We start from the raw sequence: 19,818 nt of genomic DNA, 5'->3' as shown, positions 1-19,818 counted from the left end.
TGCCGCCTGGGATTTGTGGAATTGCCTATCGCACAGATCGCATAGATCGCAGGCCTATGTTTCGACGTAAAGCGAAGGAACGACCGAGACTCTTTCTAATCTCTTCTGTCTCGCAGGTTGATCGCATATAGCACACAGCAGATGAAGAGTTCAACGTCTCTCTTGCTGTCCACGGGTATGCCTTCACAATCATCCGTATATCTTGGCAACACGGTACGAAAGCAATTGGTTGTTGAAGAATATCAATATCTTCTGGTCATTCATTCACAGATGGCATATAATACCATTCTGTGAGTATATCTTGTATGGGCAAGGCTGGGCACGTGCGGATGAACCTAGCATTCTTCATTAGATTCGATTCCTTTCCAATCAACTGCAAGATTCTCGATTCAAACCAGATCATACGGTAAGAAAAGTGACGTGCTCCTTTTGTTATAGACTGTAACAATCTGATCCAGAGCTGGTCTTGTGTGTATTTAATATCGGGTACGGTTAATGTCTTCAGTCGCAAGCAACCTGAAGCTCTAAGCAATCGCAGTTTGCCAAATAGATTGACAATATAGATTGAGGTTGCCAATCGTTATCAAGATTGTATCGACTGGTTTTGAGAATGGTATGCAATCACTTCACTGTGAGCAGATCGTGAAATGAACGGTCATCTAGGGAGCTTGCGACTCTTGTACCTCGACAGGACTTCACGTTATTAACTCGCGGTGCTTGTGTCGGCGACGACCACGTATACGTGATGAAGCACAATATAATCTTAAATCGGTAACGTTGGATGTCGATTTGAATGGGGATGGGCAAATACGAGGGATAAAACCAAATCGAATGGGTTGATTTCTGTTGTTCCTAAACGCATCTAAAGTTCTATGCGACCCCCCTCCTCCTCTTCCTCCTCCTTCTCCTCCTCCTCCCACATCTAAAGATGATGCGATTTGGGCTTTTTCTGATCTGATGCTTTTTTTTTTTGGTTTCTAGGAGGTTTTTATGTCTTTCTTTCTATTTTGTATCTGAAAGAAATTATTATTATGAGGTTTGTTTTGTATGTTCAGGTTTTATGTAGTATGTAGACAAAAGGAAATTGATAGATCCTCAGATGCTCGTCTTTCGGGCTCCTCCAGCAAACAAAGAATCTTACTTGCGTAAACATATTAGTTGGCCGATTAGGTACAGGAGAGGAGACACAGCAGAGAGAACTAGGTAACAATACCTAGGAGGTCCATATGCACAGATTATACACCAGACCAGTCTGGTGGGGGTTTCATACAGGGTATCAAGTTTCTAAAGCAAAGATGCTGAGTCCAAAGTCAGATCGACCATGAAATGCCTAACCCTGGTGAGTGGACTCAGATGCGAGTATGTTCAGAAACGGTTTCACTCGTGGGGAGATCCTCTTCAGGGACAGCGAGAAGTGACGGTTCCGGCTTGTGGATCCGGACAAGGCAAAGGAAGTAGTCCTCCAGTGGTAACAGATTGAGCAGCACCCTATTGAAATACCACCCCAAGGCACATACAAGAGCTCCCGCGACAGCATCCAGAATGAAATGGTTGGCTGTGGCAACAATAGCCACAAGGATGGTAAACGGATATAGGAAGCCGAGTGTGACGCAAACAAGGCGGTGCCCTGACGGGAGGTTCAATCTCAGGACTCGGGTCAGCCTAGTGCGCAGGATTGTGCGCCGGTGGTGCTGTGGCAAAGGGATTGTTATCAGTGTTAGGCCAATCATTAAAGAGTACCCAAAATGCAAGGAAGGCATTGCCGCTGCTAGCAGTAAGTCAAGTATTCATTGAGAAAACTCAGGTCAGACAGGACTTGCCATATTGATTACAGAAGCGGTTTTCTGTCCAAACACTGCCCGATCCATTGATACCATGTACCGTGTCCACGAACCCATAACTGCGGCCGAGATCCGCCTCTTCACCATCCGCGGCGGGGTCACTCAGTAACCGAGGTGGCATGCAAGGCCAAAGAGTGAAAACCACAAATGCGAGAAGATTGCACACGGCCAAAGTCCGCCGACGGGCCTGGTATAATAGAGGACCTGCAGGCGACCCACTCACAGCACCCCTGGGCTTTCCAGGCTGAGCCTCATCGATTCGATTCCGCACGGTAGTATAGTAATAGAGCCAAACAAGAAACGCGATTGTCCCGGGAATGTGAATGAAGGAGTATATCCAATTGATCCAAGACATGACAAGGGGTTGGCGAAGGAAGCATCTTTGAATCAAGGTCTCCCAGAATATACCCAGATTCTCCTCGATCACGATTAGCTGCAATGCATGTCTCCTCGCAACATCGACGGTGTCATCCTTGAGAGTGATGGCGGTAAAGGCGCGACCGAGCTGGTACGTCTGCATAAATTTGTGAGTTATGGGTTTTGGCCAAGGCTGAAGATAAGAAAGCAAATAGCAACATCGACCTACCCAGTAAACCAAAGCCCAATACCAACATTCTACCAAGAAAGGAAACTTTCGGAGCAATCGGCTGAGCAAGCGGTCTTGGAAAACGATAGTATTCGGCGATGACACCTCAAAGTTCAACCCCAGGAGTCCAACCTGTCGCTTGTGCCATCTATCTTCTGGGGCTGGCGGTGAGCAGGACCGAGAGCCCAGCAGGCCATCTCTGGTCGATTGGCTTGAGTATCCCGACTCCAGAGAATCAGATGAAGCGACTCGTTGAAGATCGTTCGAGTTCCGTCGGCGGTAGTGTAGAGTCGAGGATGATCCCACAGAGCGGTTGATCCAGGTGCCTCCAAACAAGAGAACAATAACCACCAGAGGCTCTATGACCGTTCCAGCTCCCATGATGTGGGTATCAGACAAAGGAACTAGTACCTATGTACCGTTTCTCAACGGGAAAAGGGAAGAAAAAAGACGCCCTGGCAACATATAATGAACTACCTTAAGAATGAGAGGATTTGAGATATGGAGATAACTGAGGAGGGGGGTGGGAGGGGGTTCAGGGCCACCTGGTTGTGTTCAAAATACAAAAATGGCCAGGGCAGGTGCCAGGGCAAGTCAGACAGCCACGGGAGTCACCGGAATCAACAGCTCTAGGGTGTCTTTTTTTTGTTTTTTTTTGTTTTTTTTGCCTTTCTTTGCCATTGGGCATACATCCATACACCGAGGTATACACCGCATATTGAACAATATGTTTCAAAAGGTGAGTCCACAAGGCTGACCTTATTTCTTGGCGGTCGTGAATGCAGCGGACACATAACATTCCATACTTCGGTAACCCTATTTGATTGGATAAGAGTGGGAATTATACAATCGACATACAAAGTTATACATAGATGCATGTGACATATTACCATATTGGCAAGGCCAAGACATTACAATTGTAATTGTAACTGTAATTGTAACTGTAATTGTACTTGTAATTGTACTTATACTAGTAATTCTAATGTTATACTTCGTACTCGTACATTTATTCCGTATTCCGCCAACATGTACTAAAACTAGCGCCGGCTCGGATACCGGAGACTCTATAAGGCGAAGTGGTCTCGGAGATCGGCAGAGAGGAGGTCCGAGGTACTCTATGCATACCTAGGTATTTTACACTAGTTAGTAATAGTCCTAGTGTAACTAACTATATATACATTAGTTATTACATGGATCTATAACTATCTCTTTTCTTGTCCTATACCTGGTATATATCTACAATGTATATATATATGTGTGTGTGTGTGTGGGTGTTTGTTAACTATATAACGGAGTATATAACTATATAATTAGAATTAACGTGATGTAACTAATACTTGTTCCGACGTAATATCTGAGATTCATTCGATGAGGTCCGTTTGACGTCAACCCTTCCCAGCATACATACATACATATCCAAGGTGAATACTCTACCTAAATACTCTACCTAACATATCTACCTAAGATTCAACTCAACATCTGATCAACTCCTCAAATATGGTGTCTGCTAATCCACTTACAGCCGGGCGTGTCATGAGCCGCGCCTCATCCCAAGCGGCTATTGCTTTGTCGACCTCATCCCGACACTTTTCGACCACTCCGAATATATCGAATATATACCAAGGACTCACTCTTCTGCAAGACAAACAAAATGGCTTTGGCTTCGCACGGTCAAACCCTAGACCGGCCAAGCCCAGAACAAGGGGAGTGACTGAGATCAGAGGTCCATACTACTCAGTACGTGCCATATAGTCCTATTGTCGGTCTTTTTTTCTTCTTTTTTTCCTGAAGCTAACCTAAATAAGGTCATGGGCAAACGATATCTCGCAGATATCCTCGAAACGTAATATTCCGAAATCCAACTACTCATCCAATGATATCTAACAGCATCTGATAGGATGGGCGACCATGTAGATGGTCTCAAGTTTGCCGGAGGTGAGTCCTAACACGGCTGCGATTCTCCCTAGAAACGAAAGCGCTGAGACACACCCAGGTGCTTTTTCTCTCTTTCACGAGAAACCACTGCGGGAATTGGTCGATCTTGCCCATGAGCACGGCGTATACATCTCAACGGTAAGACTGTCTTAGACTCCCCGAAAAATAGCGCATTTAGAAGCATACTCCTGACACTAGGTCCCTTCTTTAAGGGTGGATGGGCCGAGCATCTCCTCACACACCCGGATACGAATACGGTATTTGACCGCTACTTGAAGAAATGCAAGGATCTCGGGTACGTGAATCTCCAGCTCAAGGTCCAAGGGCCGAGAATATAAAATCTGACCAGTCAACATAGACTCGACGTCATTGAACTGTCTTCCGGTTTCCTATCAATCCCAGAGGATGACTGGCTCCGCCTTATTGACAAAGTCCACTCATACAAGTTGGAACCAAAGCCTGAATTAGGGATTCAATTCGGAGCCGGTGGGGACACACCTGCCTCAGGACTTGAAGCAATTGGGACCTCGGACCCTGGCAAATTGGTGAACTTGGGTCATAAATTCCTTAACGCTGGCGTGAAGCGGTTGATGATCGAATCAGAAGGCATCACTGAAAACGTCAAGTCCTGGCGGACTGATGTGGTGTCAAGGATCATGAAGGAGCTTCCTCCTGAGCGTGTCATGTTTGAGGCTGCGGATCCCAAGGTCTTTAGTTGGTACGTCCGTGAGTTTGGTATTGATGTCAACCTCTTTGTGGATCACAGCCAGATTGTGCAGTTGGAATGCCTCCGGGCTGGCATCTGGGGCACTGCCGACACCTGGGGCAAGATAGTGTCGTTCCGGCCATAATCCTCGGGAATTTTTTTGGGAATTGAAGTACATTTATTCTTGCCATATCAATGTATCAATGCGTTATTCGAGTTTTTTGAATCTACATTCATCCACAATGATGTACAACAATGTCTCTGGAGGTGCCTGGGCAGGTCCATGGGAAAAATACGCTTAGTCATATAGTGGAGTCCGGGGAAAGCAGACGGACGCCCGCACTTAGCGGTCTTTAGCATCACATTAGACCTCAACAATGACTTGAATCAATCCAAATCGCCCTCGGATCAATCGGTTCAAAACATGCATCGATGATTACCACCGAAACCCCGGACTAGTGACCCGACCTATTCATCAAACGCGATCGTGGTGATCGGGATGCCTCGGGCCCGCACTACCCCGGGAGCACGGCTCCGATGCCGACGTGCCTGTGACAGCTGTAAACGGCGGAAACAGAAATGCAACGGTGAAAAACCATGCACAATCTGTGTTCAGAGGCACAAAGAGTCGGAATGCCATTTCTCGGATCGGCCCGCACGCCTACTCAAGCCAGACCCCAAGGACTCGACAATGTTGCTCAGTGAGCGCATGGTACCATCTCCACAGCGCGAAACGGCCATGGACCGCCTCTTGAACTCCCTCGAAGACCAAGGAATGAATATGGAACGCCAGGAAAAAGATGAGAAGGATGGGACAGCTCCCGTGCCAAAAGTGGCGCGGCTTCTGCGCGACGGCCAGGGAAAGTTTATGTATATTGGTGATTCGGCGAGTTTGTCGTTTTTACAGAGTCTACGCCGCATTGTGACATCCTCCATTGGCCGATGTGAGTTCACCGAGGACAACTCACGACACTCAATGCTCGAGGCCTTTCAAAGCAACCCAAGCACTCAGTCCGGAGCGCTAGTTGCGCCACCAAACAACGAAGAAGCCCAACGACTAGCTCGTCAGTTTGTGCTTGCTACAAGCCCATTGCTTGACTTGTTTGATCTGGAAGAGTTTCACCCACGGCTAGCTAGTTGGGTTGCAAACCCATCGGGCGACGAAGATACCGTTAGCTCTATCTTCTATCTTGTCATTGCCATTGGAGCTCAGGTTTCGGATATTGACCAGACAGTAGCTGAACAATATTTTGGCAGCGGTCGCCAATTGGCCTTCTCGGCCTTTCAGGAAACTCCAAGCATATCCACCATTCAATCATATATTTTGGTTTCCATGTATATGCTTGGCGCATGCAGGCGCAATGGCGCATTTATGAATCTGGGGATTGCTCTACGTGCTGCCTACGCGGTCGGAATTCACCGCAAGGATGCAAACGCGCTCTTTTGTGGGCGTGAGCGCCGAGCGAGGGAGCGAGTTTGGAAGAGTCTTCGGATGATGGATCTATTCCTCAGCGCCTCCCTAGGACGCCCTCCCGCAACTTCAGATTACGACTATGATAGTCGTGAAGATGCCCTGATATCAGGAGAATCACAACCCCATTTGACCGCAGACCAGCAGCTTTCTGCTGCGGTGAGTTCGCTTTGTCGAATATTCGAACGGATCTTGACCGATGTGTACATGAAGCAAGTCATATCGATCAATGTCGCAGAGGCGATCTCCAATCAGCATCGGGCTTGGGTTCGCATTCTGCCAGCAATCCTCAAAATGCAGACTGAACGGCTCGAAAATAAATCCATGGAAAACAACCTAGCTGCAGCTCATGTGTTCGGGTCATATTACTGGTCGATCATCTTGTTGACAAGGCCATTCCTTATATACCGTGTCGCCCAGTATGTCAAGGGCAAACCCGATTCATCCGAAAGTCGAAACGGTAGCTCCCGAATATCCTTGTTTGCCGATGCATGTGTCTATTCCGCACTTCGTGGTCTAGATGTAGTCGATGATCTCAGCCATTATACCTCCCTTCCACGTCGACTACCCTTCTTGATCAACTCTGTTTTTAACTCTGTTATCGTCCTCGGCGCTGCATTCTTCGCCGACTACGATAATCTCCTCCCCTTGGAAGAAGGAATGAACAAAGCCGAACGGTTCCTAGAGCTATTTGTCCCGCACGATCCACATGCATGCCGTTTCTTCCAGATTATCAAATACCTCCGCGCTGCTGTAACTGAATACGTTTCCCGGCGAAACCGACAATGGATGAATAGGCGCAGCAAACAGGTCGACCAACTTTTTGGCCAAGTAGGTGGTGATGAGGATCGTAACTCCCCGACCCCAGAGGCTCTACCTTCCACTGGTCCAAGTGATACTCATTCATCTGCATCTGCCACTGTACTATCTCCTACCTCCCCCGAAAAAAATACCCCTTGGAACTCCATCCTCCTACCTCCCCTCCCAACCACTCCCTCAATCCCAACTTTCAACCGATAACGATGTCTGGGAAGCCCTATGCAATGGCTCAGACCCCACCGCAGCTTTATCCTACGATGCAGCCATCTCTGCATTAACTACCTCAGGCATCCCTGTGGGTTGCTCTCCCGGTGGGACTATTCCTTCTGGCCCACTCCCAGTGTCCGGCCCATCCCCGCTTTCTGACGTGATGTTCCCGGATAATGGTCTGCTGTATATGGCTGAGGATCTTCCAGTCTTTGGCATTTGGGGGGATGAGCCGTGATTGCCTCATCCTTGTGTTCCAAAATCTAAAGATGTGATGGAAAGGTGGAGCACTAGCACAGATCTGGTGTGTTATTATTTCGGAGGATGTCTATGTCCATGCTGCGAGGATTCACTCCCCTCGTACTTTTTTGTCCACATAAGTGGATGTGTTTATTGAGAGAGATATATATATACCCCAAGGGCGAATCGATTTATTTTTATGGTCTGTGGCATTGGTCAGATTTCGCACCTGTGATATGAGAGTATAATTTATACTTGACTTCTTCTATTTGAAGCCATTGACATCTCCCATAAAGCATTCCTCGGGTTTCTGGAACGACGTGATGTCCCTCGTCCAGCAAGGCTCCTCCTCCGCCCCGGAGAGTATACCACGGTCAGTCACGACTATATCGCTTTCAAAGTTCCCGGAATACCTTCACCACCCACACTCTCATATTTCCGAGATCACCGCAGCATATACGAAGCTCCGAGAAGACGCACGGAACATTTACCCTATCTAGACCAACCCTGTTTGAATGGAGGGAACTTGCCACATGGCTCAGAGCTGTTATTTCACAGCCGTCGCGTACGGGAAACCCCGGAGAAAGGAAATGGCCTTGTTTTGAGTCATAATACACCTCACGTATGTTCACATTACTGGAAAAAGTTCGATCCGGGTAGCGGTGCCTAGAAATATTTACTGCATGGAGTAGGTAGACCAGGCTAAATACCGACAGCTCCATGGATTATGTATGAGCTAGTAACCAGGGAGAGAACAAGCAAAAAAAGTAAAACATCCAACCGACAAAATGAAACGGAGAAAGAGAGGGCATCCACACAATAAGCATCACCATAGACAGATTTATATGACAGTATGCTAGAGACAATGAAACATGCAGGATATGAGAGGCATAGCCAGATCTGTCACAGAGCACAGGGAAAGAATATGGATAGCTCACTAAGTGCGGGGGATTTTGCAAGGGGAGAAAAGAGGAAGAGGATTCGTGGCATGAGCTTCGATACGCGCTGCGTCAAAACGGGGACCAGGGTCATGATATGTACAGGTGTTGATTCCAAGGGCACTGGTTCGAAAGGACAAGCTGCGATATGTGAAAAGGACATCCCGGCCTCAGAATGAGCAAGACTTCAGGGCAACATGTGGAGAATTGCCAGGAAATCAGGATTATATACGCCAGTCTAGTATGGGTGAACACAGAAAGCAGATTAGAAACCGAACGGATTATTTGGGGCTATTGATCGAGTTAGTTTCTGTTACTTTTATCACCTGTAATAGTATGAAAGACACTTACTAGCTTGCGAAAGGTTGGCTCTGAGTCCAGTCGGCTGTGGCTCAAGCTTCTTGGGGCCATCTGGCTTGACACCAAATCTGATGGAGGGAGGCGGTCCGGTCTTCTGTGGCGACAGAGGAGTGGCTGTAGGTTGCTGGGGAATTGGCGGCACTGGGGGCGGAGATGGATAGGATTGGTTACCGTAGCCATTGACACCAGTGGGTTGCGGTTGCAATGCAGGAGGAAGAACAGAGTTAACACCCGTCTGCATTGGTTGTTGGAACTGCCCATATCCACCGAAGCCCGTGGGCTGCGGCCCAAGTCCTTGGAACCCAGTTTGTTGAGGGGCCATACCACCAAACGGCTGTTGTTGTTGCTGCTGCTGGATACCGAATTGTGACTGGGGAGTAAACGCTGTGGGCTGCGGCATCAATGCATTCTGGTATTGGTTTTGACCAATAAATCCTGTCGCTTGCGGTTGCATTGCAGCTTGGTAACGCTGCTGGTTTACTTCACTCAGACTCTGGCCAGGAGGAGCAACAGGAGGACCTGCCTGGGGGAGGCCTGTCAGTTGAGCTTGCAATGGAGGAGGACCAAAGGAGTTTTGCTGTTGCGAAAAGTTTTGAGGCGCGGACAGTGGGCGCTGGGGAGGCGGAGGCGGAGGCAGAAGTGAGTTTTGTCCAACTGCCTGAGGGGCCTGGGGACGTTGTCTGGCCTGTGCTTGGAACCCAGTCTGCTGAGGGTTGAAACCTTGCTGATGCTGTCCGATCTGTGCCACTTGCGCAAATAAGCTGGGGGTAGCACCGGTTTGCTGAGCCTGTTGTGCAGCTGGTGATTGCACGGCAGTGGCCTGCGGCTGTAGGGCAGGCATAGGCGGGGCAGGCTGTGCAGTAGGCTGAGCCGGTGTCGGCTGCAATGGAGTTTGGAGCAAAGTCAGATCAGCCATTGCCCCTGTTGCCTGAGGAACCTGGGCTGCTGCAGGCGGTGGTGTCGGAGTGGCAGCTGCAGATGGCTTAGCAGGCTGTTTCGGCTGTTTCACCTCCCAAGCATCATCTTCAAATCCGGTTGCAGCAGGCTTTTCAGCTTCCGCAGGGGGTGGTGGGCTCGCCGAGCTATCTGGTGATTTAGGTTCATCTCCCTGCCCGAACGCTTTGGGATCAACCTCTCCGGCTTGGACGTTGGGTGTCGGTCTGCCCCTGCGAGTATTGTTGCGCAGCACACCACCGGGTCCGGAAAACAGGCCACCTTGCCCTCCGTCCTCGCCATTTCCAATGAATTCCTCGCCGCCGAAACTGACGTTTCGAGGCTTGGACTTGTCCGGGGTACGGCCATATTTAGCATCCAAAACCTTCATCACTCGCAAGGTATCACCCTGGTTTAGACCCAAATTATGAAGGATTTCAGATGTGATGTCAGGCAGCACAGATTCGTCAATCGCGTCTTTGTTAAAGGATTGTGCATATCGCTCACAGCGATGTGGTCCAACGCCAGCCTTAAGGAAGAAGTCAAACCAATCGTAGTCGGAACGCTGCACAGAGGCCCCAGACTTGGAATCTTTAGTAACGGCAGCCCGAGGTCGGATGCTTGAAAGAGGTTTGTCCTCATCAAGCGAAACACCGGCGACCTTCTCCACATGCTCAAGATCTTCAACAGACATCTTGGAGACAGGGACGGCAATCTTGATACCGTTCACCTTATGAAGCTGGATTTTGCCATCCTGGAGACCTATGAACTGGGCTTCCACTGTGAAGTCCTTGGTCCGATCCGTCCACTTTCGCACTTTAGTCGGATCAGGCTTCGACTTGATCTTGCTGTCGCGCTTGCTGTGACGGTCCGATGAATCTATCGAGTCCGTCCGTGACTTGCCCATCGCAAGTTTGGATAGCCGCATCTCTTCCATCCGGTTCTTTTCCACACTCGACAGGCCTGGTTCGTTAGGCATTAGTGGCGCCTTGGGTATCAATCCTGTGACCTCAACATAGCTGCTGGGGACAACACCCTCCTTGTTGTTCTTCAATCGCCGCACCATCCACCACTCTTCGGACTTGGTATCATCAAGGACGATGACCTCGTCTCCAATAGCTACTGTAACTTCATCATCGCCTTGCGCCATGAAGTCATACAGGATCTGGCCCTTCTTTGGACCGCCGCCTTCTCCCGCCTCGAGCACCTCGCGCAATCCTCCTGCCCGGTAGGCGCCGGCGATCTCACCAAGTGCCGCTGCGATCTCGTGAGCAGTGTCTTTGGCACCTGCATGGAAATCGATGCTCTTGCTAGGCTTGATAAGATCGATAAAGACATGCTTGCCTTCGATAGAGTAATGAGTGAGCTTCTCCGCTGTCCATTCTTTCTGCCGATCGTCACCTTCGGGAGAAATGAAGATAATTCCAGTGGCCATGTTGATTCCCAATGTAGTCGGCATCTTCTTTCTCTTGCCCATAACTTCAACCATCTCATTAATGTTGTAGATATGATAGCCGGAAGGTGACCGAGGCGTCATCTCACCCGCCCGGTTGTAAGGGGGAGATGCCTTGACACGTGTTCCATCATGACCCATAGCAGGCGCCGTCTGCTGAGGACGGGGTGGTGGAGTTGGGTCAGGCGAATAACGGTTCATAGGCGGCGACGCATGTTCCGAGGGTGGTCGACGTGGCAGACTAGGCGGCGGAGACTCCTCGCGCTCCTCTGCTTGATCGTACGACGGCCGGACCGGAAGACTGGGTGGCGGGGGCTCATCTCTAGTTGTCTCGGCAGGTGCGCCCGTAGGGGCATGCTGCTTGTGAATGATACTGGCGATCGCAGCGGCAGCGGGGTTGTGAGACATATCAACCGGAGAGGCGGCGGGTGATGCCTCAGTTTCTTCCGGGCCAGTCTGCGTCGGCCGCTGCGGAAGCGTCGGCGCGGCAGGCTCGGCTCGAGTAGAAGGCGGAGGGGCAGTCGTTGCATCGGAGGCATCCTCAATAATTTCGATGTAATTGGACGGCGCAAATCCATACTCAGAGTTGTATCCAACCAACGTCCAATCCGGATCCGAGGTATCGTAAACCATCAGCTCAGCATCTTCTGAGAAGGAAACCTCCTCGTCGGTCTGTCGCGTGTAGTCGAAGAGGGCTGTAGCTCTGTGCGCTGGTGGTGCCTTATTTCATCTAATGTCAACAATTGTTCACGCAGCGAATGGCTGCGCGGATGCATTCCATCGGCGGAGACTCACCTCTTCGACATAGTTGTTGGGGACTAGGCCTTCAGGTTCGTCTTCATCCTCCCGGCTAGCCTTCTTTTTAGCCCTCCACCAATCATCATCCGTATTCTTTTCCAAGATGTAAAGGAGGTCGCCCTCGTGAATCTCGAGTTCGCCGGCTCCCTGTGGCTGGTAGTCGTACACAGCCGAGTAGACACCGATGAAACCCATATTGGAAACAAGTAGTGATCCGACGGCACCAATCAATTATGACGATAGTCCGCTGCAAATGGCAGCGTGTTAACGTGCCAGCTCTAGATTTCGCAGTGATGTAGTTTGGGGGAGACTGGGTGTAATTGTAATTGGGGACGCCGTTGATCGGTCAGCCTTGGCGCTCCTTAGTGCGCGGAGTAGGGTAAGTCGAATGCGAATGAGATGAGGGAGAGGTAGATAAAACTGATCTAGGCGCGAGGGATTGAGAGAGGGGAGGAAGAAGAAGAGAAGGTGGTTAGATTAGGGAGAGGGAGAGGGCGGGAAGGTGGGCCAGGCGATTAGGGAGTTTACAGTCACGTTGCCTCGTTGCTTAACTATGGGGTTTTTGGGGACATTCTCTTCCATTGAATGCTTTCGCTACTCTTTTGGGAGATTCTTTTCTTGCTATTATTCGTATATTTGGATTCTCCCAATTCTCTTAAATTCTCCGGTAACCTACTTTTCTATTTAAAGCGCCGGCTCCGCAACTGGGGTAACTGACGTACGTCTACTCCGTACGGGCGACAGTATATCGCTTTTTGATTGCCTCTTGATTAGTATATTTGTCTTGAGACTGTGTGGAATTGCAGTTAAATTGACTGTATCTAACCTTATAAGGCTTCTTACCCTAAAGCTGTCTAGGATTAGGATGTATAGATTTCCACAAAGTGTACATATATACGGAGCACGAGACAGATCCCGCCTACGCCCTACTACATAGTTATGTATACTTCTAAGGTAAGTGGATTGAATGCAATTGCACAGGTGAATTCATACAAGATATTACTCTATACAAAGCTTAGAATCAGTAGCAGTAACAGTGTCTGTGAAAAACACGATATCATTCCTATGAGGGTGGAAAGAAAAGGAAATATCAAAATGTACAAGATCTACTATATAAGCTTATAGTTCATCCTTAAAGGTCTCCTCACTGCCCTCATTTTTGGGCTTGTTTGAGGGTTGCTTTTTCTTTTCGGCCGACTCTTTTTCCTGCTTGGGTTTTTGACCAGTGGAACTTCCAGACACCTTCTTTTCGGGTTGTTTCTCTGAAGATACCTTGTCGTTCCAAGTGTCTTCCTCGTCTTCATCAAGGACGCCTTGGAACTTGATCACACCATTGCTTTCAACAACCTCCAGCGTCCAGTCTTTGCCATCTGCTTCTTCTTCCAGTAGATTCTTCATCTCTTCCAGTTTCTCCGGGTCGATATCGTACTTTTTCAGAACCTGTTTGGACGTTTTCCGAATCTCGCCATTCTCACGCTTCGCAACCACCTCCACCCGCTCCTCGCCTGCGGATGCCACACGTCCTTTTTCAATTACCTTGCCCTCCATGCCAACAAGTTTACGGCCTCCGACTTCGATCCCTCCGATAATCGGGAGCTCGGATTGGGCGACATCAGAATCCGCATCTGTAGCAGCATCGGCCAGTTGGTTGGTCATGTACCACTCTTTGATGGCCTCCCACTCGGTGACTTCGTCGGGCATCAGGATTTCACGGCACTCGATAGTGTGTATCTCATCCTGCCGTGGTGGCATGAAAGCAACGTCGTCACATAGACGAGGGGTATAAATCACCATTAGGTAAGAGCACGTGGTGAGCTCCTTGATCCAACCGATGTGATCTGCCGATTGTGGGTGACAGTGGAACTGCACTTCAACCTTGCGCTCGCGCCCCGTCAGGTCACACTTGGTCCCGCCACTCAGATGCTGGACCAAGTACCGCGAGCCACCCTTTGTGTGAAGCTCTGCCACATCTGTTTTGGCAGATGGTTTCTCTTCCTCGCCCTTGTCGCCGATAAATCTTCCCAAGACAAAGGAATGTGTCTGGGTATCTTCGATGGGTGGGTAGTTTGGGACACCACGGCCAGCAGGGAGCGCATGGAACTGCTTGATCTGCTTCTGATAACAGAAGGAGTAGGACCACCAGCCAGAGAAATAGTACATGCATTTCCCTTCCATTTCACGTAGCAGTTCCAGGCCACGATCTGTTGCCCGAGCTAGTTCCTTCTGCTCCTCAGACTTGCTATTCTCCTTGTCTCTCGTTGTATTATGGTCATCGTTCGCGACACGTGGGATCTGGCAGAGGAGTCGCCGGTCCTCGAGTACCATTTCTTCGTAGGTAAATGAAGATCCACCCACATCCTCGGGCTGGTCGGTGGAATCTGTTGTACCCTTGCCCATATAAACTTGGGGGTTGTTCTGGTCATTGACGCCGGGGCTGGCCTGGGATTGGAGCAGTGCGTCGGCGTGAGATTCGAGCACATACTCCTCGGGGAAGGTCACTTGATACTTTAAGAAATATCCAACGTTAGTCTTGCTTCAAATCAGTGTAAATCAGATCCACCTACCTGGGGATAGGCTAGGATATCGTCATTAATGTTGAATGGCTTTTTATTCGCCCACACGCTGGACACGGCACAGGCCAACACCAGCCACGGTGACAGGCTTGCCGAGTTACCCATCTCTTCTGAATAGATCAGTTTAGAACGCAGTGAACCAAGGATGACAGTGGAGTCTAGGGGTGGAAGTCAGGTAGCCTGAAGCCTTCCCCGCGAAAGGCGCTTGCCGCAAGAAGCTTCAATTCGGCAATGGTAAGGGTTTGTCATGTAAATCAATCGCTTATTGGTATCAGTGGAATTATATTAAGACAGAAGCAAACAATTTCCCAAGGCTGGAATGAATTAAATGCCTATGTTGTACCCGGTAGCCAGTTCTCGCATGTCAGGTTTGGCAGTGGAGAGCGGCAGCTGCTCCGTGGCCTTATCTGATAACCACTAATCTATGCCAAGCTATAGTTATGTGCTGGTGTACTTCGAACACTTAAGAAGCAGATGTAAATGCAGAATACACAGAAATGGTTATTTATAATATGAATATGGGGCAATATCTAGATTCAGACTACAGTGTATTAAATCTATAACACACTTATATCCGTACTTATATCCGCCGAATTACTCTCAGCTTATAGATCCTCCAATTTCCAGGTCACCTGATTTGAAATGCTGAACTCAGCATTAGTACCAGATTTATCAGGTATCAATACTAACCTTATATGGTTAGTCTTCTGCTTAGCGGGTGCTGACAGGGGGTTGGTAATAAAGCCAGGCCATTTCATTGGCCGAATCGAGCTGACTGATGTCTTGCAAAGCATTATCGATGACCTCGGGATGCCCCAGCAGAGTACGGAGTACGAAGAGTTATTTATGAGAGATTGACTAACGCTGACAGAATTTATTTTCCAAGAACATTCTACTCGTTTCAATCAACTCCCTTCTCATATAAATAGCCATCATCTCATCCATGAAATTACTTCTGCCACTTTTAATTTGCATCACAGCAATCTTCATTGCCTATAACCCTTCTATCAAAGACTCTCTCAAAGACTCTTTCCTCACATTCATCCAACAACAAGCTCCTAGCCGGTCAAAGTACCTTGAGACAACAAACATTGTCAATCAGACAAACCTCAACCTAGAAACCCGGACTCCCATATACTTCCCCATCACAGACATGTCCGTTCCTCGCGCAATTCGACAAGCATTCATTGCCATTGAGCAAGCAGAAGGTGCAGGTGCCCGTGTGCGCCGCTCAATTGGAACTGCCAAGCTCCGCAACTTCAGTCCCTTCCTCATGCTCGACCACTTCACCATCGGCAAGGGCGCCGGCTTCCCCGACCACCCCCACCGCGGCCAGGAGACCATCACCTACTTGTTGTCCGGCGGCGTTGACCATGAAGACTTTGCCGGTAACAAGGGCACCATTGGATCTGGCGATCTGCAATTCATGACTGCAGGCCGTGGCATCATGCACGCTGAGATGCCCCACGAGAACGAGGACGGTAGCCCCAATGTCGGTATGCAGTTGTGGGTCGATCTGCCCCAGAAGTTAAAGTTCTGTGAGCCTCGTTACCGTGATCTGCGCGCTGAGGAGATCCCTCTCGCCACAGTCGATGAGGGCCGCGTTATAGTTAAGGTCATCTCAGGCCAGTCGCACGGTGTTGACTCCGTGCGCGACTTGGCCTACACCCCTGTCTGGATCTTGGATATCACCATCAAGCCAGGAGGTCGTATCTCGCAGCCCCTGCCACAGGAATGGAACTCATTTGCCTACACTTTGGCTGGTGAGACCATCTTTGGCTCGAATGATTCCACTCGCGTCGTGAAGGAATTCACAAACGTCGAATTCGAGCAGAAGGGTGACTTTGTTGAACTCTCCGTCCCAGACAATGCCGAAAAGGATTCCCGTATCTTCCTTGCGGCTGGCCAGCCTCTGGACCAGAAGGTTGTTCAGTATGGACCTTTCGTATTGAACACTCAGGAGGAGGTTTACCAGGCGATGCTCGACTACCAGACTGCCTCCAATGGGTTTGAGAGGACCCGAAACTGGCAGAGTGATATTGGCAAGCGAATGGCATAAAGATCATGGATTCTGTTAATTGGGTTGAATTTTCTTGAGATATATGGACTATGGTTACATAAATGATGGTGTTTGGCGTATGTATATATGATATTGAATGAAGTCTGTTGTATGAATGATTTAGCATGTCCCGGGAAATTCGTACATCCCTAAGGGGAAGTGATTACAACGATCCCCCAATCCCTTTTAGCTTGGTCTACTAGGTTTGTATACGGTCTCGTAATTTGGAGATGATAAGTGCATATGTATTCATTGACTCCATTAAGAAATTGGTAGATCCTAAATTATAAATTTTGCTTATTCTTAAGAAAAGGACCGAGATTCAATTAGTTCATAAGACCAGATTAATCTTCAAGATGACTTGAGTAGCCTATGCACTGGTGTAGCACATGTCGATCCACCGTAGCGTCACTCAAATAGTCTCAGTCTGGGTGATTCCGTCCACTTTGATAGTCGCTCCCACAGTGCCGATCAGGGCAACTCCCCTGGGGATGTGGACGTCGCGAATCTTGAAACAAGCAAAGACAACCAGTCTCTGAAGGGCCGGACAGCACCGGAAGATGCACTGCGTAAGGTAGTCGTCCACGACAGTGCTAAACGAGATATCAAGATACTTGAGATTGGGATATATTTTACCTTCCGCGAAAACCTGTTCGAATGCTTTGTATGAAACGTGACGGCACGACGCAATGTTCAAGTGTCGAACTTTTGAGCCCGAATGTTCCATAAGTGCAACAAAGCCATCGGATGCAAGCCCAATAGGCTCCTCCGGACCGCCGGGATTCGTCATGTCCACGTCCCGGAGGGAGTTCAAGTCCACATAGGTAAGGGCCGGATTAGACCAGCCTGCGAAGAATGCGGCTAATCCTTTATCGGTGAAGGTCGAGTTGAGGGTAAGACGAAGCTTGGTCAGACGACGGCAATGGTCATGGATATACTCTAAGAGTCGATCATCGGCAGACTGGAATTCCTCCAGAGAGAGGGTTTCTAGATGAGGACCAATGCTACTCATGATTTGAAGGAGAGGCTCAGTTTTGGTCTCGGTCTCGTCCAGAAAACGTAGCGACAAATGCTGAAGGGACTTGAGCGTCGAAATTCCCTCAAGCATGTCATTGTCGATTTTGTGTAAAAATTTCAGTTTCAGTCGCTGAAGGTTGGGGCATTGAAGGCACATCACTCGAGCGGTTTCGTTATCAAAGGCAGAATCCAGGTTCCACAGTTTGAGGCTCAGGAAACGATGACCAAGTTTTATGAAAAGTTGACGCCAACAGGCATCGGTCACAAGGTTGGGCCCATCCAGATGGAGATCTTTGATCTCCATATCACGTTCTATCATATAGTGGAAAATCCGGTCCTTCATTGGAGTAGTAAAGCGAAGGTTGACTCTTGTTAGACGAGGCATGGAAGCTAGGATCTTGTGGTAATCATCCGTGCCGAGTTCTAGCCACTGGTTAGACTTTGTCTGAAAGAGAGGCGATAACCCTGACTTACTAGCACAATCGAACAGGTCAATGGATGTGTATTGAGGTCGTAAGAACAGATCCAAGGTGCGTGGAGTCACGGCCCGCCTTCTAGATAAAATTTGACCGAGACGTAACAGCAATGATGGAGGCAAATCACCGAAGTCCTCAATATCATGGATATAATCTGCCACTTTCTAGAAAATTATTAGCACTCCCTGGTCAATGCCCTGGGGATTTTTAGTGTTAAATGTCGTGGACATACCTTGATGCAGGTTTCCAGCAGACTCTGAGTGCCATGAGGAGTCAGTCCATCAAGTAGATTAGCTTGATTTTGACGACGTCCAATTCCAGGGGCACGTTTCTTGGCGGGAGGCTTTTTCTCATCGGCCTTTTGTTTCTTAGAGCAGTCAATGCAAAGCAAGCCTCCGTTCGGACCGGCCTTGCTGTAGGGAGTTACGGTGAAACGCTTGTCGCAGATCTCGCAGTTTGCAAGTTGACCGGGTTGTGGTCGGTTCTTTTCTTCATGGATCTGTAGGGCAAGGGAATCGTCGTCTCCCTCATCATCGTAATCGCCACTAAAGCGAGCCTTGCGCTTAGCAAACTCCTTGCTATTTTTAATCCTTGCAATGGCTTGCTGGCGCTTGCGCCTTTTGACCGGGTCCTCTGGTGACTCCAAGACTGACGGAGACCTAGACTCTTCAACTGGATTGGATGTTTCTTGTTCAGTTTGGTGCTGGCGCTGTGCCTCGGCTTGGCGGCGGTCCCAATCATCACGAATTTGTTGGGCTGAGATATTATTTGACTAAAACCAGTCAGTCAAGCCACACTATGTAGATAAGAATCAACATACAGCAAGATAGTCAGTCAAGGCAGAGCGTCTAGAGTTTGAAGTTAGTGTCTCTGGAGTGATATACGGTGAAAAGAAAGTAAGGGAATGAAACATACGGGCCCCGAATGCCCTGAGGCTGACTTGGCTGTCTTGTTGGCCTTGCCCGTCTCCTCCCAGTCCTTTTAATGTAGTCAGTTTCAAATCATAATTTGAAAATAATGAATAAGACTCACATATTTGATATTTGGGATGTAGGGGGAAGTAAAGTGAGACTCTAAGTCCCGAAGTCACAGGACTCGTGGCGATTTCGCGTTTCACTTAACGCGGTCTTATCTGAGAGATAAGACACAGGGGAAGAAGGTAAGACACAGAGTAATGAAGAGAGATCTTTTGATTCTTGTATGATTCCTGTTGATGAAGATGAAGATAGGAAGATTTGCCACTTTAAAAGAAAAAAAGAAAAAGAAAGAAGGGGAAATCGGGGAGGATTCCGAGGAAAATTTCTGGTTCAGGCACCCTCTGCTGCCTCCCCGACTTCATCTCATTCTCTTGAATCTCCTCTGATTTTCATCTTCTACTTTCTTGCCTTATCCTATTTTCAAATCCT

At 48.7% G+C, this 19,818-nt stretch overlaps 7 protein-coding genes across 7 annotated transcripts; 3 read left to right on the top strand and 4 right to left on the bottom strand.

Annotated features, from left to right (window-relative positions):
- Window positions 1-1,349: 1,349 nt before the first annotated feature.
- Window positions 1,350-2,808, bottom strand: N7516_010403 (phosphatase PAP2 family protein; the record flags this gene model as incomplete). The annotated part of the gene is made up of 3 exons (XM_057223122.1): window positions 1,350-1,768; window positions 1,812-2,355; window positions 2,428-2,808. 3 exons carry the CDS (start codon window positions 2,806-2,808, stop codon window positions 1,350-1,352), a joined length of 1,344 nt encoding a protein of 447 aa, XP_057070343.1.
- A 1,116-nt stretch (window positions 2,809-3,924) lies between these two features.
- Window positions 3,925-5,213, top strand: N7516_010402 (phosphosulfolactate synthase; the record flags this gene model as incomplete). Its single annotated transcript, XM_057223121.1, has 6 exons — window positions 3,925-4,164; window positions 4,233-4,270; window positions 4,325-4,362; window positions 4,421-4,500; window positions 4,575-4,657; window positions 4,721-5,213. The coding sequence occupies 6 exons, from the start codon at window positions 3,925-3,927 to the stop codon at window positions 5,211-5,213; spliced, it is 972 nt and encodes a 323-aa protein (XP_057070342.1).
- Window positions 5,214-5,567: 354 nt separating this feature from the next.
- On the top strand, window positions 5,568-7,559 carry N7516_010401 (putative C6 transcription factor; the record flags this gene model as incomplete). The annotated part of the gene is made up of 1 exon (XM_057223120.1): window positions 5,568-7,559. The coding sequence occupies one exon, from the start codon at window positions 5,568-5,570 to the stop codon at window positions 7,557-7,559; it is 1,992 nt and encodes a 663-aa protein (XP_057070341.1).
- A 1,410-nt stretch (window positions 7,560-8,969) lies between these two features.
- Window positions 8,970-12,482, bottom strand: N7516_010400 (cytoskeletal protein-binding protein SLA1; the record flags this gene model as incomplete). The annotated part of the gene is made up of 3 exons (XM_057223119.1): window positions 8,970-9,034; window positions 9,095-12,209; window positions 12,285-12,482. 3 exons carry the CDS (start codon window positions 12,480-12,482, stop codon window positions 9,009-9,011), a joined length of 3,339 nt encoding a protein of 1,112 aa, XP_057070340.1. The 3' UTR covers window positions 8,970-9,008.
- Window positions 12,483-13,406: 924 nt separating this feature from the next.
- Window positions 13,407-14,965, bottom strand: N7516_010399 (PRKCSH domain-containing protein; the record flags this gene model as incomplete). The annotated part of the gene is made up of 2 exons (XM_057223118.1): window positions 13,407-14,792; window positions 14,852-14,965. 2 exons carry the CDS (start codon window positions 14,963-14,965, stop codon window positions 13,407-13,409), a joined length of 1,500 nt encoding a protein of 499 aa, XP_057070339.1.
- Window positions 14,966-15,803: 838 nt separating this feature from the next.
- Window positions 15,804-16,919, top strand: N7516_010398 (pirin family protein; the record flags this gene model as incomplete). The annotated part of the gene is made up of 1 exon (XM_057223117.1): window positions 15,804-16,919. The coding sequence occupies one exon, from the start codon at window positions 15,804-15,806 to the stop codon at window positions 16,917-16,919; it is 1,116 nt and encodes a 371-aa protein (XP_057070338.1).
- Window positions 16,920-17,331: 412 nt separating this feature from the next.
- rad7 (uncharacterized protein) lies at window positions 17,332-19,325 on the bottom strand (the record flags this gene model as incomplete). The annotated part of the gene is made up of 4 exons (XM_057223116.1): window positions 17,332-18,359; window positions 18,411-18,576; window positions 18,645-19,184; window positions 19,233-19,325. The coding sequence occupies 4 exons, from the start codon at window positions 19,323-19,325 to the stop codon at window positions 17,332-17,334; spliced, it is 1,827 nt and encodes a 608-aa protein (XP_057070337.1).
- Window positions 19,326-19,818: the final 493 nt, after the last annotated feature.

Source organism: Penicillium verrucosum (genome assembly GCF_028828655.1).
Source record: "Penicillium verrucosum strain IBT 35672 chromosome Unknown utg000004l_segment0_segment0, whole genome shotgun sequence".
NCBI classification, from domain to species: Eukaryota; Fungi; Ascomycota; class Eurotiomycetes; order Eurotiales; family Aspergillaceae; genus Penicillium; species Penicillium verrucosum.
This window is presented reverse-complemented; position numbering and strand designations above follow the sequence as displayed.